This window comes from Caloenas nicobarica, chromosome 3 (genome assembly GCF_036013445.1).
Source record: "Caloenas nicobarica isolate bCalNic1 chromosome 3, bCalNic1.hap1, whole genome shotgun sequence".
Taxonomy (NCBI): Eukaryota; Metazoa; Chordata; class Aves; order Columbiformes; family Columbidae; genus Caloenas; species Caloenas nicobarica.
Genome location: NC_088247.1, coordinates 121915236 through 121941897, shown reverse-complemented (window position 1 = coordinate 121941897; position 26662 = coordinate 121915236). Strand labels below are relative to the sequence as shown.

At 52.6% G+C, this 26662-nt stretch overlaps 3 protein-coding genes across 8 annotated transcripts in view; 2 read left to right on the top strand and 1 right to left on the bottom strand.

Moving 5' to 3' along the window:
- CFAP61 (cilia and flagella associated protein 61) overlaps positions 1 to 18603 on the top strand; it is a 94702-nt gene extending 76099 nt beyond the window's left edge. For 2 of the 4 annotated variants that reach the window (XM_065631658.1, XM_065631660.1), the window contains 3 exons: positions 8168 to 8258; positions 10747 to 10912; positions 18399 to 18559. In XM_065631658.1, the coding sequence (XP_065487730.1) occupies positions 8168 to 8258; positions 10747 to 10912; positions 18399 to 18499 (358 nt within the window). In that variant the 3' untranslated portion in view covers positions 18500 to 18559. Of the gene's footprint in view, positions 1 to 8167; positions 8259 to 10746; positions 10913 to 18393 lie in introns of all 4 variants that reach the window. The other 2 variants (XM_065631662.1, XM_065631659.1) reach the window with 2 other exon arrangements.
- Positions 12727 to 14093, top strand: INSM1 (INSM transcriptional repressor 1). Its single transcript, XM_065632728.1, is given in 2 exon segments — positions 12727 to 12769; positions 12772 to 14093. Coding segments are annotated over 2 exon segments (1365 nt in total).
- Positions 18604 to 22908: 4305 nt separating the features above from the next.
- Positions 22909 to 26662, bottom strand: part of RALGAPA2 (Ral GTPase activating protein catalytic subunit alpha 2) — a 94306-nt gene continuing 90552 nt past the window's right edge. For 2 of the 3 annotated variants that reach the window (XM_065633074.1, XM_065633073.1), the window contains one exon: positions 26183 to 26514. In XM_065633074.1, coding sequence (XP_065489146.1) covers positions 26489 to 26514 — 26 coding nt within the window. In that variant the 3' untranslated portion in view covers positions 26183 to 26488. Of the gene's footprint in view, positions 22960 to 25205; positions 25246 to 26182; positions 26515 to 26662 lie in introns of those variants that run through there. The other variant, XM_065633072.1, reaches the window with a different exon arrangement.

Below are 26662 nucleotides of genomic sequence, written 5' to 3'. Positions count from 1 at the left end.
CAGGAGGAGCCAGGCCCGCAGAGGCACGAGCCAGACACTCTTGGGCAGGCGGGAGTTGGGAGGTGGCTCATGACTCTGGCAATACCTGCACAGGGGCTGCAGCCCGCGTTGCTGTCCAGGAGGCCGAGCACCCTGCAAACACCCAGCAACGTTCCCCAGGAAGTGGCCCAGCTGCTCAACAGCAGTAGGTTACCCGCGTCCCGCAGGACACCGGGCTGCCAAACCTGGGGCACAAGTGCGTGGAGTCAAACCCCCTGGCACTGAGGTGCTCTGGAAAATTCCACCCAGGAACTATAAAAGTGGAGAATATCACTTGATGTTTCTGCAGCTGTTCTCCTCAAACCCTCTCATTTATGCTCACATTACAATTTTTGTATTAGCTGTACAAGCTAAATGCTCAAAAATATTTTGAGCTGTATGAACAATATTTACTTATTTCAAAGTAACCATTTAATCTCCTCTACTTCAGTGCAACTCACACATCATAGTACTGTTTGCATTTGGCTAAAAGTGATTTACTAATCAGTGTTGTATAATGGGAGTTTAAGCAGAAACATCACACTGGATTTCTTATTGACACAACTCTAATAAATCTCACAACCTAACAAATACATTAGGAAAAAGAACAACGTTTGCTGTTTTTCAGTAATATTTTTACAAGGACTAGGTAAAGATATAAGTTCATTATTTATAGTCTGGATAATCAGCTATTATTTAAACATGAAGTGCGTGCTACATAGGCTATTTTAAAACCAGACTTTGAAACGAGGAGTGGTTGTTCATTAAGAGAAATAGTAGAATGCCCTGCTGGCTGGAATTTGCTGGATCCTGTACCATTAGCACACCAGGATCGCATTGAAGGGATTCCACCTTGGGCTTTTGTTCATTGTGCAGACAGTGAGACTTATTTTCTGCAGGGTTGAAAAAAAGAAGAAAGGAAATGTGGCAGGTAGTGAACATGGCTGAGAGGGACTAATGCTACTCAGTACACTTCACAGCCTAATTAGAGGAAAATTTGTGTGCTTTTTATGAAGAGAGAGACAGGACAAGGCAAGAGGAACACGTGAAGGGATATCAAAGCACTAACAGCTTTTTTTCCTCCCAGAATTAAACGCTACCCCCAAGCTGCACTGGTAAAGCTGTACTTACACAGCAAATCAATCTCAATGGCAGAGCTCTTTAGGTGGCTTTAGGTTTCTATATATTAATGCAGCTTTTAAGGAGCAGCTAAGTTGCTAATGAAGAGCTATGTTACTAAGAAACCCCACGTCTAAATTGGTAAGCAAAGGATAGTCAGGGGAATCTAACCACATTAATTTGCAGTTGAACCTTGCTGATTCATATTAATAATTATGCGAACCATTATGAATGATTGAACTCTGAATTCATAAACAAGTAATTGCAGAAAAGCAATCATACCAGTACACACAGCCTACTTGTTGATTTTGTGAGTCAGATTTAATTTCCTTTTAATTGTTTTTTATAATACAGTACATGTGAAATAGCACTGTGTGAAAAATAAAAAACACAAGAAACCTTACTACAGGGTCAGCCGTAACTACTTCTAAAAAGAGCAGACAGCAGTGTCTTTATAAGAAATTTAAAGGGCAGAGAGTTTAGAAAGTTTAAAGAGCACTTCAGTGAGAATCAGCGACACCAACTGATACTGTCCAGTAATGTATGTAAATGTTACCACAGTCCAGAGCTGCAATAATGGAGAGCAGAGCAGGATCTGTGTGCAGGATGGCTCTGAGCAGAGCAGAGCAGGATCTGTGTGCAGGATGGCTCTGAGCAGAGCGGAGCAGGATCTGTGTGCAGGATGGCTCTGAGCAGAGCAGAGCAGGATCTGTGTGCAGGATGGCTCTGAGCAGGATCTGTGTGCAGGATGGCTCTGAGCAGAGCAGAGCAGGATCTGTGTGCAGGATGGCTCTGAGCAGAGCGGAGCAGGATCTGTGTGCAGGATGGCTCTGAGCAGAGCAGAGCAGGATCTGTGTGCAGGATGGCTCTGAGCAGAGCAGAGCAGGATCTGTGTGCAGGATGGCTCTGAGCAGAGCAGAGCAGGATCTGTGTGCAGGATGGCTCTGAGCAGGATCTGTGTGCAGGATGGCTCTGAGGAGAGCAGAGCAGGATCTGTGTGCAGGATGGCTCTGAGCAGAGCAGAGCAGGATCTGTGTGCAGGATGGCTCTGAGCAGAGCAGAGCAGGATCTGTGTGCAGGATGGCTCTGAGCAGAGCAGAGCAGGATCTGTGTGCAGGATGGCTCTGAGCAGGATCTGTGTGCAGGATGGCTCTGAGCAGAGCAGAGCAGGATCTGTGTGCAGGATGGCTCTGAGCAGGATCTGTGTGCAGGATGGCTCTGAGCAGAGCAGAGCAGGATCTGTGTGCAGGATGGCTCTGAGCAGGATCTGTGTGCAGGATGGCTCTGAGCAGAGCAGAGCAGGATCTGTGTGCAGGATGGCTCTGAGCAGGATCTGTGTGCAGGATGGCTCTGAGGAGAGCAGAGCAGGATCTGTGTGCAGGATGGCTCTGAGGAGAGCAGAGCAGGATCTGTGTGCAGGATGGCTCTGAGCAGAGCAGGATCTGTGTGCAGGATGGCTCTGAGCAGGATCTGTGTGCAGGATGGCTCTGAGCAGGATCTGTGTGCAGGATGGCTCTGAGCAGGATCTGTGTGCAGGATGGCTCTGAGCAGAGCAGAGCAGGATCTGTGTGCAGGATGGCTCTGAGCAGGATCTGTGTGCAGGATGGCTCTGAGGAGAGCAGAGCAGGATCTGTGTGCAGGATGGCTCTGAGGAGAGCAGAGCAGGATCTGTGTGCAGGATGGCTCTGAGCAGAGCAGAGCAGGATCTGTGTGCAGGATGGCTCTGAGCAGAGCAGAGTAGGATCTGTGTGCAGGATGGCTCTGAGCAGAGCAGAGCAGGATCTGTGTGCAGGATGGCTCTGAGCAGGATCTGTGTGCAGGATGGCTCTGAGCAGGATCTGTGTGCAGGATGGCTCTGAGCAGAGCAGAGCAGGATCTGTGTGCAGGATGGCTCTGAGCAGGATCTGTGTGCAGGATGGCTCTGAGCAAAGCAGAGCAGGATCTGTGTGCAGGATGGCTCTGAGCAGGATCTGTGTGCAGGATGGCTCTGAGCAGAGCAGAGCAGGATCTGTGTGCAGGATGGCTCTGAGCAGAGCAGAGCAGGATCTGTGTGCAGGATGGCTCTGAGCAGAGCAGAGCAGGATCTGTGTGCAGGATGGCTCTGAGCAGAGCAGAGCAGGATCTGTGTGCAGGATGGCTCTGAGCAGGATCTGTGTGCAGGATGGCTCTGAGCAGAGCAGAGCAGGATCTGTGTGCAGGATGGCTCTGAGCAGAGCAGGATCTGTGTGCAGGATGGCTCTGAGCAGGATCTGTGTGCAGGATGGCTCTGAGCAGGATCTGTGTGCAGGATGGCTCTGAGCAGAGCAGAGCAGGATCTGTGTGCAGGATGGCTCTGAGCAGAGCAGAGCAGGATCTGTGTGCAGGATGGCTCTGAGCAGGATCTGTGTGCAGGATGGCTCTGAGCAGAGCAGAACAGGATCTGTGTGCAGGATGGCTCTGAGCAGGATCTGTGTGCAGGATGGCTCTGAGCAGAGCAGAACAGGATCTGTGTGCAGGATGGCTCTGAGCAGAGCAGAGCAGGATCTGTGTGCAGGATGGCTCTGAGCAGAGCAGAGCAGGATCTGTGTGCAGGATGGCTCTGAGCAGAGCAGAGCAGGATCTGTGTGCAGGATGGCTCTGAGCAGAGCGGAGCAGGATCTGTGTGCAGGATGGCTCTGAGCAGAGCGGAGCAGGATCTGTGTGCAGGATGGCTCTGAGCAGAGCAGAGCAGGATCTGTGTGCAGGATGGCTCTGAGCAGGATCTGTGTGCAGGATGGCTCTGAGCAGGATCTGTGTGCAGGATGGCTCTGAGCAGGATCTGTGTGCAGGATGGCTCTGAGGAGAGCAGAGCAGGATCTGTGTGCAGGATGGCTCTGAGCAGAGCAGAGCAGGATCTGTGTGCAGGATGGCTCTGAGCAGAGCAGGATCTGTGTGCAGGATGGCTCTGAGCAGAGCAGGATCTGTGTGCAGGATGGCTCTGAGCAGGATCTGTGTGCAGGATGGCTCTGAGCAGAGCAGAGCAGGATCTGTGTGCAGGATGGCTCTGAGCAGAGCAGAGCAGGATCTGTGTGCAGGATGGCTCTGAGCAGGATCTGTGTGCAGGATGGCTCTGAGCAGGATCTGTGTGCAGCAGGCATTGCCTTCTGCATTCAGTGCCCCTTGTCTTGAGCAAGAGCTGCAGGACGAGCTGCACTGCACCATATTTGTGATTGATTGTAAACCACCGGTTGCCTTCCAAACAAAAGATATTGCGGGTTTGGTCATAATTCTGTGAAAAGTGGTAAAAAGGCACTGGCTTCCTTTCTGTGATTTACTTATCAAAAAGTACAAAAGAAATGTCAGCCTCTAAATTAGTGAACACTATCATTATTTATTAAATTTACCCAATAAAGTACATCACAGATTCGCTGCCCATGAGACTGTTGATTTCACTAATTATGGGGACAGAGCAGTGAGTTGTATATGAAGGAATTTCCCGGAGCGGCTGAAGCGCGTGCCCAGCCCGTGCTCGGTGCAGCTACAGCAGGGCGGTGAGCTGGCTTGCGCTCCTGCTCTTGCTGCAACGCTTGCTTGCCTGTCGTGAGTGGATTTTAAGAAATTGCAAACCAAGGAACACTTTAAATTCTTTGTGATTAAAAAGAAAACCACTATTTTTCAGTCTGTAGTAATGAGATTTACTTTCACATTAAGAGCAATGAAAAAATCAAACCTTTTTTAAAAATTGGTTTCTGGGGGTTTTTTTCTGTATTGGATACATTCATATCATTGCTTTCAGCTTCTCTTCCCACCAGTAGTTTGCTGGTTTGTTGTTGGTTTGGTTTTTTTTTTTAGAGAGGATTTCAGCTGAGATTTTCCAAGAAAAGCAGCCAATGTGAAATACACAAAGACAAAATCATTAATGGTCCTCAGAAGTCCGTCTTTAATATACTTGGAAACTACTGGGCCTTGCTTTGCTTCATTTCCGTGAAAGGAAGCCCAGCTTGCAGAAGTTTGGAAACCATTGCAGCAGTGTGATAAAGCTGGTCTGGATGAGTAGTACAGCTACACCAAGCTCGCAAATGACGAAAGATTAGATCTACCAGAATAGATAACTTCACCTTTCTGCCATCACTTTCCTGTCGTGAGATTTAAAATGTCTTAGAAAAACTTCAGTTATTATTTTTAATTTTTTTTTTTGCTTTAGATCTTGCTTTTGTTTTGATGTACAGACAGACTGTGCTATTCTGAACGTTTTTCATTCGCTTTACAAGGTTTTCTGCTGTTAACATCTTGCTGTCAGCGATCCACGTCCTGCGAGGGCAGAGCGGCTGCGGGTCTGTGTCGGGTCCTGCTCCGGTCCGTCTCTGCTCGCCAACAGTGGCCAGCTCTGTCCGTTTTATTTAATGCAGTATCTCTTGAAAAGGGAAAGATTCCACATCTTCTGTACAGGATGCCACTGAATATTTTCCTCCTTCTTCCCTTTCATCTAATGTAGGCCACACATCACAAATGAGGCAGAACAGACTTTAAATATTGTTTGTCAATGAAAGGCGAGACCAGCTTCCTAGCAACAAAAAGGATGTCGCCTATTGTCTTCTGAAGGCGCCCATTTCATCCTGTCTCGTTACAAATGCCTTCCCGTGATGGCTGCTGTCGATATAAAAGTTTGCCAGCAGGGGATCCCCGTTAGGAAGTGACCAGGTTTGCAAACCCGTTATGCTCCTGGCAAACATTGTCATCTCGTACATGTTTAGCCTGATGGCTCTGGCAGGTTCTGAAAGGCCGAGCGGCGCAAACTCATGTGGCAGATGCCGTCCTCACGACGGCCGGTGAGCCGCGCTGGGAGCGTGCCAGCCCCAGCCGCACAAAGTCAGCTTGTTGGTCTGCCTTCAAATGGGCTTTTTCATTATTAAATTTCCCCTTAGCGGCCATATGTAGATCTGCTTTCTCAGAAACGCCCTTTAGAAGGGTGATTCTAACTGAAAAAATGAATAGATAAAAACACAGAGCCAGCAGAGAAGGTGAATTGTTTCTGTGAAGTCTATCTTTAAATTGCCTTTGGTGGTTACCTGTCTTCAGGTGAAGGGCAGTAAAGGCAATCTGGGAGTAAGTGGTATTTACTGGCAGCTCCTCTTGGCAGCCTATCCAGAAAATACAGACAAGACATTCTGCATTCCCCAAAAAGGGGCATTTGATTTGCATCAAATACTGCAGACTGGGTGACACATTTCAGGTTTTGAGCTGCAGATCTGTGAATATTGACAGGAACAGTTAAAAATGCAGTTATGGACTGAGCTGGTAACAGTAGCAGTAATATGTAGCACCCCTGAAACATTTTATAAACATCATTTAAGGCAAACATCTCAGTGAGGTAAGTGAACAACTTAACAAAGGTAAGGCAGTTAGAAGTAGTGCCTCAATCAAGAGATGGAATTGCCTTATCAGGGTTAGAATTAAGATGCCAGCTTGCAAACAAAATGTTTGGCCAGTGGAACACAGCTTTTAGCAGGGCAAACCGGTAAAATCAGAGCCTCTAATTATCTTAATGTGTTCTTGTGTAACACCCCTCTTTTCCCTGCTTTGCTATCTAATACCGACATTGAGTTAAAGGTTTGTGTTGGGTGGGGTTTTCCTTCTGAAATTGAAGGAGTTTTTAAATATTTGGGAAATATCTTGTTCTTCTCTAGCTCTCTACAAGTTATAGAGATGTAATTAAAGTACTGAAATCTGAATGTGTGTAACATCTTGCATCCGAACGAATCGGTAGTGTCAGTCATGGTACCGTGCTGCCAGACGCCCAGGCTGGGCAGCCCTTAGCGCAGCCAGAACGCAGTATTTGTAATAGCGTCAGGAAAGCCTTGTGCTGGGAAAACGCGTGTGGAGAGATCGCCGCGGCGCTGGGCAGTGCGCAGCCCCAGCCTGCGCTGCAGAGACACGCGGCTGAAGGGAAGGGAGCCTGCGATGGGGCGAGGGTGTGAAAACCAAGTCGTGCCAGGTGCACGGTGTTGTAATGGTGCAGCGCATTAGTGCACACTGAGGTCTGGTTCAGAGAGCAGGGGGGAAATACTGCCGTTTGACATTAATGGAAAAACATCTGCACGTCGGTTTTCTGTAGACAGATATGTTAGGATTATTAAACTCGTGTAGCGCCTTTTAAGTTGCTTTATGGGGACACTGATTTAATGACCACGCGACTCAAGCGACAGCGCACACGTACTCCTGACAGCGCTGCTGTTCCAAAGACGGGGACGTTGGTGCAGGTATCCCAAAACTGCGCGGGCGACCCTGCTGACGTGTGTTCAGGCACTGCTGGACGAACAGGCTGCACCTCCCGACTCCAGTTGGCATTAACAGGAATTACACACACAGCATCTCGCTGAAACTGTGCGACTCATTTTTCGTAATAGGGGAAAGAAATAAATCCCAGCTTTGTAGTGTAGCTGCCTCCAGTTATATTTACAGCCGTGAGGGTCTCCATGGAGTCGTGCCCTCGCCATCCTTTTACTCCTTTTTCACAGAAGAATGCTGTCATGAATGCTGTCACTGGAAGAAAAAGTTACAAGAGCTTCCTCCTAGAATAGGTTCAGTTTAGCCAGCGTACTAGTGCAAAGAACATATTGCAACACTGTGGTGGCCTGTTTTTCTGGCCTTTATTAATCCAGAAACCTTAATGATGAACAACATTTGTGTCATTGTCTACACAAATTTAATTTGTTTATGCAGCAGTTCAGTTAATCCTGCAATCTGCTTTTCTCAAATGAGGACAGATAATGGAGACACCGTTCTTTACAGGTCTTCAGGCTTTTAAATTCTGATAAAATCAGGATTCTTCACTGGGTCTTGCCACAGCTCTGAATTAAGCCACTTTAAATGTAATTACTGAAGCTGGCTGTACATCAGGAACATCCATTAAAAGAATTGATTGACCATGCTGTTACGGGAGGCATTTTATGAACAAACGACCATGATGGGTCCAGAACTGTAATTTATAAAGGCAAAAAAGCAGGTAAATACTTTATTAGTGGTTAATGAGAGGTTCACAAGATAACTAAATTTCTTCTTTTTTAACCAGCTACTTCAGGGAACCTTGGTCCATGGCCATCTATCACGATCGGTTTATTGATCTCAAGAAGGAACTGCGCCAAATCCTGATGTTGGAACAGGTAAGAAAAATGACTGGCGAGTACATTTTATTATTTAGGTAATTTGTTAGTGTTGTTCACTTGGTTTCTTCTCCCATCTTTCACCTAAAGCTTTCCGTTTCTGTTTAGCTATTTCCTCTGGGAGACATGAGCAGATCCTGACCTCACAGGGGGCTCACCAAGTACAGCATTTTGTTCAGTTTTATTTGAGCATATTTTCAAATTTGCCAGTACAACTTCAGGTTGCTTTGTTTTCCTTCACGGCATTTTTTGCATTATACATGCAGTTTAGTACAACTACCCAGCAGAATCTGGAGGCTTATTTGTTCAGTTATCCCCTTTTTAAATTTATGTTTCCTAATACGAATACACTGCAGGCCATCCTAAACCTGTCTCAGCTGAGCCTATGAGAAGTAGATTTTTCAACGTCTACCCACAGGGAATGGCTTTTGTAGTAGAAAGAGTGAAAGCAACTGGCTTTTTCAGTGATAAGTGGATTTCTTGAATAAGGATGAAATTAAAATGTTTGCTGATGCTGTTTCCAGCTTTGGCCTTAGTACCATAGACAGAGGCATAAAGTCCCAGCAGCCTGTAACTTTGCCTGCTCAAAATCCAACGCCTACTGCACTCCATGAAAAGAGCCCTGAGCTGCAGCAGGTTTCCAACAAGCAGCCTTCCCCACCCTGATGGATTTCTGGCTGATCTCAGATATAATTTGCAGTCTGGATCTCAATACTTCCAACCCACTGCTTGGGACCAATTTACCCTCTCTCTCCTCATGCCGCTTTTGCTTTTGTTTTACACAATGAAATTCCCTGCGATGGCAGTATTTTTTTAAGTATTCGCTCACAGAGTTTTTAGCTGTGCAGAAAGCAAAGAGCACCAACTGTAGAGGGAGGCAGGGTGACAAAGGGACACAGCGCAGGCTGCAGCCCACCCGTTCCACAGCCCGCGCTGGCGGGTGTCACAGCTGTAGCCACACAAACGCCCGACCCCTGCCTCCTCCCAGAAGGGCTACATGCAATTTTCCTCCTATTGTCATGATACAGAAAGTGCCTCGGTGCAGTTTTATTTTAGATTCTCTTGGAAGCCATCTATAAAAGAACACAAAATGAAATTCTCTGCAGAATGGGAGGCCTGATGAGAAGTGTTTTTCTTGCCATCATTCAAGTGCATTTCGCATGCTGTAAGTGTGAACAACTTCAGAGAAAGGGGAATTGGTGTCCTACAAATTAAAGCCTGGCTTGCCGTACCCTTTTCTTGTTGCAGTAGTCCTGGTACACAAAAATAGTCTCACTGAATGGACTGAAAGCACCTCTGAGTCAGAACTCCTTACATGAGCATAGATGATAGTATCTGCATCAGAATGCAAATTTGTCTTTACTGTTTGTATTTTGTTTGGATTTTCTTCACTGTGATTAGTACATTTAGTATATTTACATATTTACTAAATGTCACATTTATATGTTTTCCTTGGGTGTTCCTTCTAGTCATGTTGCCAATATGTAGTAGGTACCACGCACTTATGGAATAGATCTTTAAGAGCCTAGGGACTGGCTGTATTCCTGTATGGAGCAAGACACCCACTGTCTTTGCTTCCTTTTGCTCATATTCCAGCTCACTTCAGCATGCAGATAAACCAGTAATGAAATGTAAAAATGAGGGAAAAATACACCTTTGAAAGAGATGTTTGAAAACTGTGAGTGTAAATACACAGAAGTCAGATGGTTTTGGTTACAGTTTCCACAGAAACTGGAAATCAGTCTCATGCCTTTAGGGGTAATATTTCTAGAAATGTTCACTAGCAGTAAGGAATAGATGCATAGAAAAGCCAGTTGCAGCTTGGACAGGGCCTGTGTTTTCAGCCTGTGTATTGAAATTGTCACTTGATGCACGCGTGACTCCTGCACAGGATGCTCGTGCCCATCGCTGGAAGCCAAGCGATGGTGTGGGGAATGTTTACCCTTCCACAGGATCACAAACGTGTGTTTATTTCGACATGCAGAGCTCCAGCTATGCAAACATGCAGATGGCAGGGCTGGGTTTTTGCACCTACATCAGCTGTTGAAGTATTACAGCAAACTGAGGGTGCACATGTGCAGCCCGAGATTTTTCTAGAAGAGGCACTTGTCCTCAATAAGAAATAATGGTTTGATTCTCAAGTTGCAGCTGGGGTTGCTCTGACAAGTCGGTTAAAAGCAGCTACTAAATGAGGCATCCGGGGCGGGGGGGAATTTCCTCTGGTGAGCACTAGAAACATAGCAGCCAAGGCCGTGGCTGAGAAGGTTGGACATTTCTGTGGATGTTGGTTCAGTTCCACGCAAATGCTGACGAGTGTGGGTAATTTTGGAGGGACCAACACCTGGGCAGTGCTGGCCCCAGCACCGCGGGTGGAAGGGCTGGGTACGCACCCCCGGCACCCCCTGCCTGCCCCGGGCCGTGCTGCCGAGCGCCCCCGGTGCCAGCCTCGCTGCACCCGGTGCCAGCGTCTGACCGCTGTGCCTTGCAGGTGCCCGGGCCGCCCCCCGCCGAGCCGCCCCCGGACGAGCCCGACGAGGAGAGACCCTGCCCGCCTTTGCTGCTGGACCCCATCGTGCGCTACCTGCGCCGCCACCGCTCACACCTGCCCATGTACGCCCCGGCCAGGACCAACGCCGCGGCCCCAACGGCGGCAGGTAAGACCCAGCGCCGGTTCTGCCCCGCAGCGGCCCCGCTTCTGTGAAACCGCGCCGGGGGGAAGGGGGGTGCGCAGCCCCGGGGGTGCGGGGTGTCGGTGCGGGGAGGGGGCCGGCTCTCGGTGCCCGGCCCCGGGGGTGCGGGGTGTCGGTGCGGGGAGGGGGCCGGCTCTCGGTGCCCGGCCCCGGGGGTGCGGGGTGTCGGTGCGGGGAGGGGGCCGGCTCTCGGTGCCCGGCCCCGGGGGTGCGGGGTGTCGGTGCGGGGAGGGGGCCGGCTCTCGGTGCGCAGCCCGGCCGGGGGGGCGGTGGCGCGTGCCCGCAGCTGTATGCTAATGCACAGCGGGCCGCCCCGCCCCGCTTGTCCCACCGGGAGGGCGGGGGAGCGGCCCCACGGCCCCCCCGGCTCGCTGACGGGTGCCCGGGAGAGCGGCGGCCCCCGGTGCCGCCCGCCCGCCCCCCCCGCCCCTTTGTGCCGCCCGCCGGAGGGTCGCGCAGCTTTATGTTAATGAGGCGCACAAAGGCGGCCGCGGGGGGGCCGGCCCTCGCTCGCGTGGCGCCCGCGTGCCCCACCGCCCCCCACAAAAGGCGCTCGGTGCCGGGGGGTGCTGCTGTTCGCAGCGGGGGCGGCCGCGCCCCCCCCGCCGCCACCTGCCACGCGCGGAGCTCCCGCGCAAATCCCCGCGTGGGCCGGCGCGCAGCCCCGCGGACAAAGGGTTAAGGGGGAGCGCGGCCCCGGCCCGGTGCTCGCCCCGCAGCCGCTCCAGGCGCCGGCGGCTGCACCTGCCGCCGCGCTGCCCTTCCCGCACGCAGCCCCCCGGCCCCGCAAACGCTGCCCGTGGCAGCGCCGGGCGCATCCTCGGCATCTCTGCTCGTCTGCTGTTTTGGCTTTTCACCCTCCTGTGGCGTGCAGGGAAACGAGGAGCGGGGGTGACCCCAATGGCAGCTTGCGTCGCCTTGCACCAAACCGAGAGCCGTGCCGCGGCTGTGCCGGGGAGCCAGGCCGCGCTCGGGGCTGCCGCCGGGCCGGCACCGCGGGAGAGCGGGGAGCGCGGCCGGACGGGCGGGGGCTGTTGCGGTCCCTGCTCCCCGCGGCGGAGGCCCGGGCGGAGGGCACCGCGTAACAGGTTACCGGCGGCGGCTGAGCGTCCCCGCTCGGCCCTGGCCGCGGAGCCCCGCGATAGCGTGCGGGGGGCTCCCGTCACAAAGGTGGCGGGGCACGGCGCCGGCTGTGGACCCGTCCGTTATCCTTCCCCACTTAATTAGACCCTTCATGTAGCACCTGATGCCGGCGGCGGACAAAACCAGCGGGCTGCCCCGGCACCGTCCCGATGCGGGGCGCTCCCGGCGGGCAGCGTTCCCTGCGCCGGCAGCCGCCACAAAAGCGACTTTCTCCTCCTCCTGCGCCAAGTTTCCTTCTCCTCGCGCCCCCAGCGCCGGCCTTTCCCCGCCGACGGCGGCTCAGCGCCGGGGCCGTGCAGCGCGGGAGGGGCGCGGAGCTGCCGCCGGTCCGCGGTCCGCGCCAGTGCCCGGTGCCCGGTCCGCGCCGGTGCCCGGTCCGCGGTCCGCGCCGGTGCCCGGTCCGCGCCGGTGCCCGGTCCGCGGTCCGCGCCGGTGCCCGGTCCGCGCCGGCCGCCGCTCGGCACGGGCGGGGGGCGGCACACAAAGGCCGCGTGCCGGGCGGCGCGGAGCGTGCGGGGGCGGGGCCGGGCGTGTGCCGCCGCGGGGCGGGGGGCTCAGGTGCAGCCGCTCCGCCCGCCGCCGCCGCCCGCCGCGGCGCCGCTGATTGGCCCGGCCCGCCGCCGCCGGCCCAAACAATGGCCCCGGCCCGCTTAAAGGCGGCGGCGGCCGCGCCGCGGGCAGACCGAGCAGCGTGCGCCGCGGCCGCCGCCGGCGCGGAGGCGGCGCGAAGATGCCCCGGGGCTTCCTGGTGAAGCGCAGCCGGCGGCCCACCCCCGTGTCGTACCGGGCGCGCTGCTGCCGCGAGGCCGCCGCCGGCCCGCCGCTCCCCGCCGGCGGCTCCCCGCCGCCCGCCTGCCCCGCCGCGCCGCCCCCGCCGCGGGACTCGCCGCCCGTGCCCTTCGGGACGCCCGATGCCGCCGTGCAGGCGCTGTACAGCCCCACGCGGCCCGTCAGCAGGGACAAGTACCTGGAGCGCGGCTTCAGCCTGGGCTCGCCCGTCTCGGCCGAGTCCTTCCCCGCGCCCGCCGTGCCCGGCACCATGGACCCGCTCCTCTTCGCCCCGGCCGACCTCAAGCTCTGGGCCGCCGCCGGCCACGCCGAGCCGCCCGCCGCTCCCGGCGCGGCCCCCGCGCCGCCCGCCCCGGCCGCGCCGCCCGCCTCGGGCCGCCCGCCGCCCGCCAAGCGCCCGCCGGGCAGCGCGGAGCCCGGCAGGCAGAAGGCCCCGTCGGGCAAGAAGGCGAAGGCGATCCGCAAGCTGACCTTCGAGGACGAGGTGACCACGTCGCCCGTGCTGGGGCTGCGCATCAAGGAGGGGCCGGTGGAGGCGCCGGCCAAGGCGCGGGGCGGCTGCGCCCGGCCGCTGGGCGAGTTCATCTGCCAGCTCTGCAAGGAGGAGTACGGGGACCCCTTCGCGCTGGCGCAGCACCGCTGCTCCCGCATCGTCCGGGTGGAGTACCGCTGCCCCGAGTGCGACAAGGTCTTCTCCTGCCCCGCCAACCTCGCCTCCCACCGCCGCTGGCACAAGCCGCGCCCGCCCGCCGCCAAGGGCGGCCCCGAGGCGGGCAGGGCGCCGGCCGAGGAGCCGCCGAAGGAGCCGGGCGGCAGCGGCAGCGAGCGGGACACGCCGAGCCCCGGCGGCGCCTCGGAGGCGGGCTCCGAGGAGGGGCTGTTCGAGTGCCCCCGCTGCGCCAAGCGGTTCCGCCGGCAGGCCTACCTGCGCAAGCACCTGCTGAGCCACCCGGCCCCCGAGCCCGCCGCCGAGGAGCCGCCCGCGCCGCCCGCCGAGTGCCGCCTCTGCCCCGTCTGCGGGGAGACCTTCCCCAGCAAGAGCAGCCAGGAGCGGCACCTGCGCCTGCTGCACGCCGCACAGGTCTTCCCCTGCAAGTACTGCCCGGCCACCTTCTACAGCTCGCCCGGCCTCACCCGGCACATCAACAAGTGCCACCCGTCCGAGAACCGGCAGGTGATCCTGCTGCAGGTGCCGCTGCGCCCCGCCTGCTGAGCCGCCCGTGCCTTCCCGGGCGTCCCGGGCCACAACCTTAGCTTTAATACGGCTTGTCAACTGCTGGAATCTGGCTTTACATTTACCTTTCTGGGGTCTTTCTCTCTCTCTTTTTTTTTTTTTTTTTTTTTTTTGGTTCGTTCATTTCGTTTTTATAAATGTGAACAGATCAAACCGCTTGACGAGAAGTGAGAATTTCCTTTAGTATAGCCACAAATGCCTTGACTCTGCTGTTGATGGTCTCCAGAAAATGCTGTAGAAACTGCCTTAACTGTGACATGCCAACTTTCTGTTCATGTTTGTTTTGCCCTTCCTAAGGTAGCTCATGAGTTGACTATCTGTATATGTTGGTTTGAGTAATTATGTTATTTATTCGTTATTTATTTATTTTAATTATGAAGATTGATATTATTTGATTGCAGATACTCTAATGCGCTTTTTTGTCTCCCCCGCCTGCCATTTCACTGTGCATTTTAGAAGGTCTTTTTTTCTAAAGGGATCTGCTAAAAAGGTTTTAACTTTTATACTTAGAATAACACGCGATCTTACCCATTTATCCCGTGCAACTGACAGCTCTTACTTTTAGATGCAATCTCTTTTTCTACACACATTATTTTCTTAACTGTTAGCTATTTATAGAGTGCTTCGATAGAACTGTTTCAACTGTATAATTATTTACTATTCAAATAAAATATTTTCAAATTCAAGCGTGCCCCTGCTGCTTCGTGCTGCTGGCGGTGGGGGACCCGGGGCTGGCACCAGCCTGCTCCACACCTTTTGCTGAGTTAATTAAAGAGGAGTTAAAGGGGGAGAGCGGGAGCAGGGAGCGGTGTGGGGGCCACTGTCCCCGTGCTCTGCATCTGGCTCTTGGGAAGAGCTGCCCAGGGCTTCCCTGGAAGGTGCTGCAGGGAAAACACAAAGAGGGAACGCACCTTTGAGGGAGGAGTGGAAAACTTGGAGAAAGCCTTGCCTGTGAGTGGATGTGCCGTTTGCTTTCCCGTGCGCTCAGAGACGGGGGTTGCAGGGCTCTAAAGAAGCTGCGTCCTGCTTTCGCTGTGAGCTGGGGAGGCTGGTGCAAGGAGGGCTGGGCTTTCGTGTGCCTGGTTTCAAGGCCAGAGCCTGATCCTGCCTGGTCCTACTCTGCCCCATGGTAGGATTTCTGCAGCGTCCTTCAATAATGGCAGATTTTTAGCAAACCAGGTGTGCTAGGACTCTCCTCTGGATCAGAGGAAGGCTGGGCAGGAGAAAACAAGGTGCCAGGCGCCTGTCTTCTCCTGCCAGGGGAAGGTGGCTGCATCCCCTGGCCCATGTGGGCTCTGCTGGGTCCTGCCTGGTCCTGGGAGCGTTTTAAGCAGCAGCAGTTTGGAATCATTCGTCCTGGTCTGCACAGGTGCTCCGGGACGTGCGTCTGTGCGTGGGATTGCGTGGGTTTGATCAAAAAGTAGTTTATTAATTTTCAGCAGAAATGGTTGCAGTGTGTGTGTGTGTGGGCGGGGTGTGCCGGGCAGTGACACCCCGCGCTCAGAAGCCAGGAGCCAGCCAGCCTCCCGCCGTGCAGATCTGTTTGGTAAGCCCCAGCACAAGCACCTCATCACTTAGGGCTGTGTTAAGGGCGCAGTCTGGGCCAAGAGGTCTCGGCTTGGGCGTTCTGGCACTTAGGTCTGAGATGTGGCTGCTTTGCCGTGGGAAGGGCAGGTGACCTGGAGCTTCCTGCAGGGAAGCTTCCCAGGACACGTCTGACTATTTTTTGATGTAAAAAAGGCATATAGAGAAAGAAAGTCTTTCCCGGGAAAGGTTTTTTTTTCTTCTTTGTCATCCAAGTTGAAAGGTACCAGAACCAGTACACTCCTGCTGCCTTGGTTCCTAGGAAACCTCTGACATTGCACCAGGACTGGCTTCAGGTCTAGGCGAGGCTGCGGTTTTAGCTGTGAATTGATACAATGAAAAAGAGAAGGTGGCCTCAACAGCCTGAGAGATAAAGGCAGCAAAACACGCTTGGCATGAAGCCTGGTTTTGCTTTTCCCGTCTCCCCTGGCCGTGGAAAGCCCCGGTTGGGGCTGTCGCAGCCCGTGTGTCACAGCTGTCTGTGGCCGCGGTCGCCAGCGCATGGCTGCGCGCTCGGGCCGCTGGACACCGCGTCCAGACCAGGGCCCGCGGCTCCATCCTCGTTCTCACAGCGGTGCTCCTGCTGAAATCTGCGCTCTAAGCCTGGGGCGCCGACGGGCCACAAAACAACTGCTTTGTATCGGTATCGATTTCCCAATAGTCAAGTAAATTCATGCCTGTTCCGGTAGGAGTCAGATAAAATCTCTTGGGGTCAGAAGAAATCCCCAGGTTTGCAGGGAGCCGTCAGTGTAGCCATCAGCACCCACGCTTTTGCATCTTCTGCTGACGGGAGCATGTGTTGCAGTGGAAAGTGTGAGTAGTGGAGGCTCCTATTTTGGGGAGGAGTAAGGAGAGGTGGAACTGGAGCGCTTTGGGCTCTGTTCAGAAACACCCTGTGAAACAGGACTTGCTTTTGGTGTCTCTGGGCTGCAGCGAGAGAGGGACCCTGGAGCCCCTTTCAGCTTGGTGGTCCCTGGAGCCCGAGCGGTGCGGCTGGAACCGCAGCTCGAGCAGGGCGGCTTGCAGCAGCTCCTGGCAATGCAGGTGCTGCCTTCTCGGTGCCATGGTCTTGCCATCCGGCAGCGCAGGCCGCCAGCACTGTGCAAACAAAGCCTCCTGCTGTCAGCTAACGAATCAATTTGCTGATGACTCTCAATGCATCTAGCAGGAACAGCTTTGGGCGGCATGGAAAATGCTGATTCTACCCCAAATGTGACGTGATCGCCAGTTCTTGGAGGCAGTTGGCGCACGGGTACGGAGGCTGCTCCCTCTCTGCACATGGGCAGGGATGTCTGCCCGGTTTGCAGACTGCTGGAGCTTTCCTCCTCTGCACACACAAAGAGCTGCACACATGGTCTGAAACAGATTGTTTGCAAACTGAGAGGAACCAGGGAGATTAATTATAGGAACCTTCAGGGTCCTGAAAAATGCAGCCTGAGCACCATCACTGAACCGTGGGCACAGAGCTAGCGAGAGTGGGGAAGAGCTTTTCTGGTAGCGGGGTCACCGCCAGCGCCGCCGCCAGCAGAGAGTAGCGTTTGTGGTGCCGCTTCTCCAGAGTGAATCTTTAGCAGATTTGGTATCAACAACACAGTGACTGGCAGCTGTCGGTGCAGGAGGTGCCTCCATCGGGTGCCGGCTTGGAGGCTGCCGGGGAGGTTTGGGGGCTGGCGCCGTGCCCAGCAGCACCCGCTCTGCTGCTCGGGCGGCGGGGAGGAGATGTCCGGGGTGAGCCCAGATATGGGGGGTTAGAGCCAGGCTTTTGCCTTGTATTTCAGACCTCTTCCCCATGCAAACCTCTTTAAAAACCTGTATCACTTTTGAATGAGCTGGCAGGGAAAAAAAACACTCATGGGGCTTCTGCCGGCCTGTTCCCAGTGGTGCGTGGGGTGATGTGGGGTGATGCAGGATGCTGCGGGGTCATGCGGGGTGATGCAGGATGATGTGGGGTGATGTGGGGTGATGCAGGGTGAGGCAGGATGCTGCGGGGTGATGCAGGATGCTGCGGGGTGATGCAGGATGCTGTGGGGTCATGTGGGGTGATGCAGGATGCTGCGGGGTGATGCAGGATGCTGCGGGGTCATGCGGGGTGATGCAGGATGCTGTGGGGTGATGCAGGGTGAGGCAGGATGCTGCGGGGTCATGCGGGGTGATGCAGGATGCTGTGGGGTGATGCAGGATGCTGTGGGGTGATGCAGGGTGAGGCAGGATGCTGCGGGGTCATGCGGGGTGATGCAGGATGCTGCGGGGTGATGCAGGGTGATGCAGGATGCTGCGGGGTGCCATGGGGTGATGCGGGGCACCACAGGGCGGTGGGGTCAATGTCCCTCCTGTCCCATTGCCGCCTGCGAGGGTGCTGGGTGCGTTTTGGGCCAGCGAGGCTGCTGCAATGCGTGGTGCGGTGAGGTGCCGGGGTACCCGGGCATCTGCCTACACTTTGCACATCTCAAATCCTTCCATGCAGATAAAAAGCTCCATTACAGCTTTAAATGGTTTTAATTCAATTTAGTTTACAATCCATGTAACAAAGGTCTGCGTCGTGGAAACATTTGATGTGTTAATCAGCAAGACGGACGTGCGGAGCGTGGCTTTTGGTTTCACGGGGCTGTCCTGCAGATCAAGGCTCCCCGGCAGGACACTGGCCCGCTCGCGGGGTTTTTTCTTAAATCTTTTCTGATTTTGCCGTTCTCCACAGCGCAGGCGGGCAGGGGCTGAGGACGAGCAGCGGGGGAGAGGTGCCCGCACGGGGAGGAGAGCCGGCAGGGGGACGCTCTTCGGAATTCATCCTCCTGTTACGGTGAAGTGGACATTGCTGTTAACAGCCGTCCCCCAGCTGCAGTTAAATCACCTCTACTGTTGGAAAGGCATCGCTATTTTTAAATAATAATAAAAGGCCCCTGCAGCTCGGAAGCTGAGGGTGAGTGAAGCCCACCCGGGTCTCCTGTGTCTCCTTACCCAGGGCCACGGGAGCTGCACACAAATCCCTGTTTTCAGCCTTTTCTCATGTGTCGGGGAGGGTGATTTGCAGAAAGTTTGAAAGCCGAGCGGCGGCACCGGGCTGGGAGCTGCCGGGGGCGGCACGGCATGGGGTTTGGTTTGTCGGGGTGCGGAACCCGGTCATCATTCCATTGCCAAATCTCACACTTTTTCATATGTAAATTCTATGGGCTGCAATAACGGTTCAAAGGAAAAAAAGACCCAAAACCTGAGGAGAATGTCCAACATCTGCATGAGATGGTGACTTAGATTTTTACCTGGAAAATTGTATTTGAATTACACAGACACAAGAAATATATCATTTATTATGTTTAATAAATTATAGTTCTACATAAAATAATGATACTTCTTTTCCATCAGTATATTTTATATAGATTGTGTAGGTAAGTATACTTCGTAATATGTAGTACAGTGTATAATACATTATACATAATCTGTCAAATGATGTATATTATAAATTATATCTTGCCCAATCCACAGTGCATATTATAATACAGGATAGACAATACTTAATGTTATAAATGCATTAGCTATAGTAATTGATAAATTATCAGTATTCATATAATGAAATAATATTGTCTTATAGAATTTTTCATTAGTTTTGTAGGACTATATTATGGAGTATAGAGTACGCATTTGATAACGCACTGTTGTGTGTGTGCATGCGAACATACTGTGTATATGTGCATGTGCATACATAACATGCATTATACATACATGTTATGCATCATCTATAATCCATAGTATTATATACTGTGTTGTACATAGTGCATTGATTATTCCGTGATGTATATTATATATGCATTATGCAATATATAGTATTATGTAGTCATTATATAATCTATTTATTATTAATACATTGCTGAGATGATTTATATAATTTTTCTTATATAGTTTTTTATAAAAGTATACTGCATATATATATGCATAAAGTATTATAGTTTACGTAGTAATGTTATAGTTTATATAGTAATGTGTACATATATCTAAAGTATGTGCTACATTTGTGTGCATATGTATATATACATATTTAATGCGTAGTAGTATATAGTGTGTATAAATATAACTATAATCCATATTTTGATAAATTAGTATTAGTGAATAATAATATTATTAAACAATTTTACTGTATGAGTAATGTACATGATATAGTGCATGTATAGTATAATATACTATCTATTACGTAACGTATATCACCTTATATGCATTATATAATAGATTATAGATCATAGATCATGTCTATTATGCTTATTATAATAGCATATATACATTATATTTGTGTATATTTAATGCCTATAACATGTACTATATCTAATATACATAGATATACCTAATGTAAAATATTAATTACATAATTATATATACTATAACATGTAAGAAATATAATATGCATTATATAATGTTTCTATAATTATATAATATATAACATATCAATAGATATAGCAATATAATAATACATATAAACATCTTAGGTCTTCTTATGTATAAATTATTTTATTTTACATTTTATTTTAATTTTTTAATGTCTGTGCCCATTTTTGCTCCTGTCGCTGGCACTGGTGGTGCCCGTGGCAGCGCTCACCCCGCTGGGCTGGGGACCCGTGGGGCACAAATACCGGCGCGAGTGAACCGGGACGGCACAGGAGCGTGGGCAGCGCTGGGCTGGGCCGCTCCTTAGCAAAGCCGGGTTTAGGTCGGGTTCCTCGTGCCCAGCGCGCACGTGAAGTTCCTTCCCAAACAGAGACACTGGGGACTTGACGTGGAGCTGCTTGGGTTGATGCTCCATTTCTGACCAAAGCACCTGAAAGCCATCGGAGAACTTTGCTGTCTCTTCTCAGCAAAGGAACAGGCATTTCCACACATCTTTTCGCACCCTAAGGCATCCCCTCGCGTTCCCGCTGGCACGAGCAGGTGGTGACGTGTAAGCACCAGCATAATTGTGACTGAGAGCACAGCCCTTGGTTTCTTTAAGTGATGTCTCTGCAGAGCAGGAGATCACCAGGAGAAACACCTCAGGTCCTGTGTGTGCACATTGCTCGGCAGCACGTGGCTGGGAACAGGCAGCTGTGCCAGCAGCGTCTCCTGCAGTGACCGGTACCGAAATCACAACTGATGCAGGTTGTGACGGGCTGCTGCCCGCCCTTCCGCGGCAGTCCCGGCGAACACCGCTGCCGCGCAGGCTCCGTGGCTCCCACCCAGCCGGGTGACATCCGCCGTGTGAGTGTCACCGCGTCGCACACCCCAGCTCCAACCCGTCCCCACAAAACTGCGTCCCGGCAACAGCCCAAGTGTCCCAGCAACCATAGCACCCGCCACCGCAGCGCCCGCCACCGCAGCGCCAGCCACCGCGGCACCCGCCACTGCAGCACCAGCCACCGCGGCACCCACCATTGCAGCGCCCGCCACCGCGGCACCCGCCACCGCGGCACCCACCATTGCAGCACCCGCCACTGCAGCGCCTGCCACCGCGGCACCTGCCACCGCGGCGCCAGCCACCGCGGCACCCGCCACTGCAGCACCAGCCACCGCGGCACCCACCATTGCAGCACCCGCCACCGCAGCGCCTGCCACTGCAGCGCCTGCCACCGCGGCACCCGCCACCGCGGCACCCACCATTGCAGCACCCGCCACCGCGGCACCTGCCACCGCGGCGCCCGCCACCGCAGCGCCCGCCACTGCAGCACCAGCCACCGCGGCACCCACCATTGCAGCACCCGCCACCGCGGCACCCGCCACCGCAGCGCCGGCCTCGCAGACACCACACACCCAGGTACGGACTCTTTATTGCTCTTTTAAGGGTTTTGTTGTGAGCCAACATTTATTAACTTTGCGAGGGTGAACAGAACAGCTTTGTTATCCAGTTCATAGTACAAAACCACAGCTGAGTTTTTACAAAATTACGTTTTTAGGTTTTTAACATCAGGAAAAAAGTATTTTCCTCAGTGTTTTAGTTCTTCCCTGAATTAGATGCGTATTGCTCTAACGAGAAAAGTCTCCTGTTTTTCAGCAGGATGCCTTTGAAATTATCTCAGACCATTTATTGGATAACTAAGAACAAGACACGCTCACCTATCCAGTCCTGAAGAGAAAATAAATTAAAATACACATTTTATTTTCTAATTTCCCTTACCAACAAGTAATCAGTAGAAAGCAAAACCCAAATGTGACGCAGAGGATCAGAATGGCATCAGAACCCTTCGCAAAGAAGGCTCTTCCCGTCGGGACGGCCGCGGTACCTCTGTTCACAGGGAAGTCACAGGGCTGGACGCTGACATGCAGACAGCTGCTCAACAAGAAAAAAGGGTGGCCCATTTTGCTTCACTGAAAGCCAAATCCCCTTCACTTAAACCAAATCACACCAGGTTCAGAGATGTGCATTTGAATGCCAAGGAGCAAACAGAACAAAAGCAACAACACGGCCCAAACCTGCGGAGGGAAGGCAAGGCTGGAAGGCCCAGCCCAGCACTCGAGAACAGGCAGGTAGGTGCTGATGCTCAAACACCCAAACAATGAAGTTAACACCATGTTATTTGCTTTGCAGCATCTCCCCGCAGGTCGGTCGGTGTTGGCTCCTCCTCGCACGTGCCCTCATGTGCAGCATCAGCGGGTTTGGCCTTCACCCTGGCCGTCCTCATTCACAGGTTTCTTTTGTTTTTATTATACGGTTTTGTTTTTTTAGCTATAACAAGTTATTGCCCCTAGAAACCTACGATACATGTAGACTGAAATACATTTCCTAGTGAAAATACAAGTTTTTCTTACTACACAAAGTGCCAGGAGGACACAGCGTGTCCTCAGAAGCCTTCAGATTCCCGTTACTCCAACCAGAGATGCTTCAGGTTGCAGACGATTGCCCTGATGTGGTACAAGGTGAGGCAGTTACCAAGAGGTGCAGTCTCATTATTCAGACCACAGTGAGAAGTAGTTGTGGCAAATGTGCGGCATTTGCTCTTCAGACAAGATTTGGTTAGTTTTCTAGTGAGTAGGTCACAGTGCGCAGCCATTGCGTGCGCCACTGCAAATGACACAGCGATGCAGTGGATGAGGCAGTAATGATTCATGTCGAGGTCTCTGGGTTCCCTCGGCCGCAGTCCTGCTCCCGCAGCCCCTCAGCTGGACGCCTTGCTGAGCGCGCTGGCCGAGCGACGGAGCCTCCCCGAGACCCGGCTCCTCGAGCCGCGGGGCAGCGTGGGCGAGGGCTGCTCCGAAAACTCGATTCCGATGGTGAGCGTGAGGTCAGCGCTTGCACTTGTGGTGAGGCAGCCTGGAAAACACAATGGGCAAAGGAAAAATAATGTGAGGACAGACACCCAACCTGCCTGTCTGTGCATCAGTGCAACTGCTCACAAAATGCAGCCCCTCTTCTCCTCCTCTTCCAAATTAACCCTGCGTAGCACTGGGGTGAACTTGACATATACAGTAGAAATTGGCCCCAGGCAGCTGAGGAACGGCCGCAGCTGCCGTCCTGCAAAAACACAGGATTGCTCCTCTCCAGCAGCAGCAAGAGGCAAGAGCCCATCCTGCCCACCCAGCGCTCCAACAAAACCCACATAATGGAACGTGAAAATGTTTATTTCAATTGTGTTTTATAAAATTATCGTTTTGGCTGTGTGTCACTAAAGGGTTCTTCTGTATTTAGTCTACCCTGGAGAGCTGAAAGTGAGTTTCCATAGTGTGAATGCTTTCATGAAACTCTACCTGGAAGGCATCTTAGTCTCTGATTTAAAAATACATAACACAAAATAATACAATTTTTTTCAATTAGTTCCACTACTTAAGCAGGGTACTGAGTACCTGTCATTATTGGTGCACCCACGGCCGCCATTCAAGAACTTTATTTGTGGGCTGGGGAACCTGGATGGCTGCAGCAGTGGTGACATGTGTTTACGCTTTGCTGCTCAACACCATTAAGTCACATCGCAATTATTCCCCGCAGGCGGTGACGAGCAGAGGCCCGCACTAACCAGGTTGTGTGAATGAGCACAGACGAGGATGCAGCGATTAAAGCACCATGTAAATGACTCTGCAGCTCCCGCCTGTCCCTGCGCACAAACACCTGCTGCAGCCCAGCCCGGCTGAGCGGCGTTTCCCGGCTCCTTCATGGTATGGTATTTTTAAACTGTATTTTTAAGCTGTGTTATGATTCTAAGTCTTAACACACGGGTTTTATTGGAGGTGGGAGGGAGGAGCATGCGACCTGCTCTCAACTCCAGACTGGTGGAGCACAAGCCTATTTCCAATTGAACAATAAGCTGTATTTTCAGGCTGTGCCTTTATTTGCTGTTAGTTTATGAGAGTGATGATTACAGGGATATCTTTAATACTCCCTTCAACTTTACCAGCCCCAGTGACTCTCAAATGTGCAGAAAATGCACCAAAACTCACTATGAGGCTTATAACTTTGTCCTTGTGCGTTGGCTGACTCGAGATACTTTAATGATGCGCAGCAGTGAAGGGAACAATGCTGAGGTCCGGCTGCAGCTGAACCCAAAGTACATCTCACTCCTTTGAAACCTCTCAGCCAGTTTGCAAGCCAGCATTTGCATTTCAAAGACAATCTTTACTTACCAGATTTATACTTCAAGACAATTGTCTGAAGGGGAAATATCGCATTCAAAAGAAAGGTGAAAAATGTGCAAAGGCATTTTCTGTGAAAAATGTGGAGCTGTCAGTTTTGGATTAGAAACAAAACCTGCGGTGCTGGTCATGGGGAGAAGAGCGTGGGGGAGGGCAGGGCTGTGAGGGAGGTGTCGTACTTTACATTCCTGCAGTTAAGCGGAATGGCAGATGGTCAAAATAATACAGTTTTCACCAAATGGACAAGCTCAAGCAATATTCATGCAAGCGCTGAACAATGCACGGGCTGCGCGTGTGAAAAGCAGGCGGGAGCCGGGGCTGTACCTCGGTCCGGCACCCGCGGCATCGCCCAGCAGCGGCACATTCCTCCAGTCCCAACCGCTCCGGAGAGCGCTCGGCTCTGCCGCGGCCTCCGAGCTCCGGAACCGTGATTGATAGGGACACGGCAGCTGCGGAGTGCATGGCAATGGCCACGGAAGAGAAGGGCTTTCATACAAATACTATAATTCCACTTGCAAGCTGTCTGGCAGAGCTCTAATCACTTGGCCTTCCCGGTGGCAGCTCCGCGCAGGGACGGGAGAAGCCGGGCTGCGCGCACCGGGACAGCCGGTGGTGACGGTGAGGTGCTGGCGGGGATACCCAGGGCTTTATTCTCTCGCTGTGCTTCAGAGGGTGCACAGGCAACGCGGAACTGTAAGCTGTGAAAACTGAGCAGGAGCTCCGCAGCGGGGCAGTAAATAAAAAGCACTGGGTTCTGACTCACAGGTGGAAGAGCCGAGTGCTTTGCATTTACAGCGGTGGTGACAGGGACAGGCAGAGACAGACCCGGAGCCACCCAGCACAGGAGGAGGAAGAGGAGGAGGAGGAGACGAGCTGTTAGTGATGGAGCACAAGGCCAGCAGCAGCAGGGCCTGCGGGAAGCATCGCTCTTACCTGCGGCAATTACCGTAACGAGACCATTACATATTCTAATCTAAAGGGAGAGAACACAAAATCATGTAAATACAGGAACAGCACACGCGTTGCACTCGCGTGAAGGTCGGGCTGTTGCTGGCACAGCAGAAACCGGCAAACTCAGCACACGGGGCAAACACAAGAGGAAGTTCATCTCTGTCCCCCCAGGGAGCTGGGGGACATGGCACCCATGGGCCTTTTCCTGCCCCTACAGGTCTGTCAACGGAAAAACAGGGAGGTAACGTCGGTAAAAATTGGAACAAGTCACCCTCTCCCTTCAATTTGTGCCAAACTTGCCAATATGGTACAGCAGGACCTCAGCAGCCTCTTACTACAGCAGCGTTTCCAACACCGTTAGTGACGACACAACTGTAAACTGGGTAAAATTTGAGGCTTTAGAGGCCTAAACTGCTATTACGCTGTAGGCAGGTTAAAAAACCAGAAAGTGACCAACACGGAGACCATTGGGACACAGAAACTTCCCAAAGCCCGTGTAGGTGCACAGCCACGTCTGGGTGATGCTCGGCCGCCTCCTCCAGGTACAGACGCTGTACGGGCTGAAGGGTGAGCTGTTAGAATGTATGTTCCTTCAGGAGGGGATTAGAAGTTCAGTTAGTAATACAGATAAAAATACACTTTAAACAATTTTTTTTTGAAAACTAGAGAGAGCTTATTTTATTTCAAATCTACTGAACAGAACAAGCTGGGTTTCTCCTGCTCTAGGAAAAAAAGATCTTGCTGTTCTTGTGAAGCAGATGAAGAAAGCAGAACGACTGTGTGTCCCCGCTGCTCCAGGTGCACGGGCACCGCGACGCGGGGGCTGCCGCGACACCCCGGAGCTGCCGCGGGGACGCGGGGGTGGGCGCGCAGCTCCGCGTGGGGCACCCCCGCACACCCCGACCGGCCCGCTGCTCGAACATCAGCTTCCTACCGACTCAATAAGTATTCCTCTTTCATGAAAAAACACAAACTGTCTTACGGTCAACATGCAGAACCTTCCTTTTTATCCCTTTGTCTGTAACTACCAGAACGGTGTTGGAAGTCTTCAGTGTATGAACAGATTAACGAAGGAAGACACCACAGCCTGGAAAAGATTTTCACTCGCTGCCCGAGTCCGAAAGAGGGAAAACGGTGTTTGATTTGTGGTGGTGTGTGTGCGCCGGGTGCGCGCGCTGCCGCAGGGGGGTCCCTGCCCTCCTGCATCACTGCAAACTCCAGTTCCACTTGCAGGCACAGCTCACATTTGCAGATGTGTGTTTTCTCTAATATTCAGCTCCATCCAGCTTCCCTAAAAATACGCAAAAATATTATACAAAACCTGGAGAGACTTCTATTCCACCTCGTACATAGAACTGGCAGAGCACCCTACACATTTTCAAGGAAAAAGCACAAACAAAGAAGTTAAAAAAAAAAAAAACAAAAACCACACAACAACA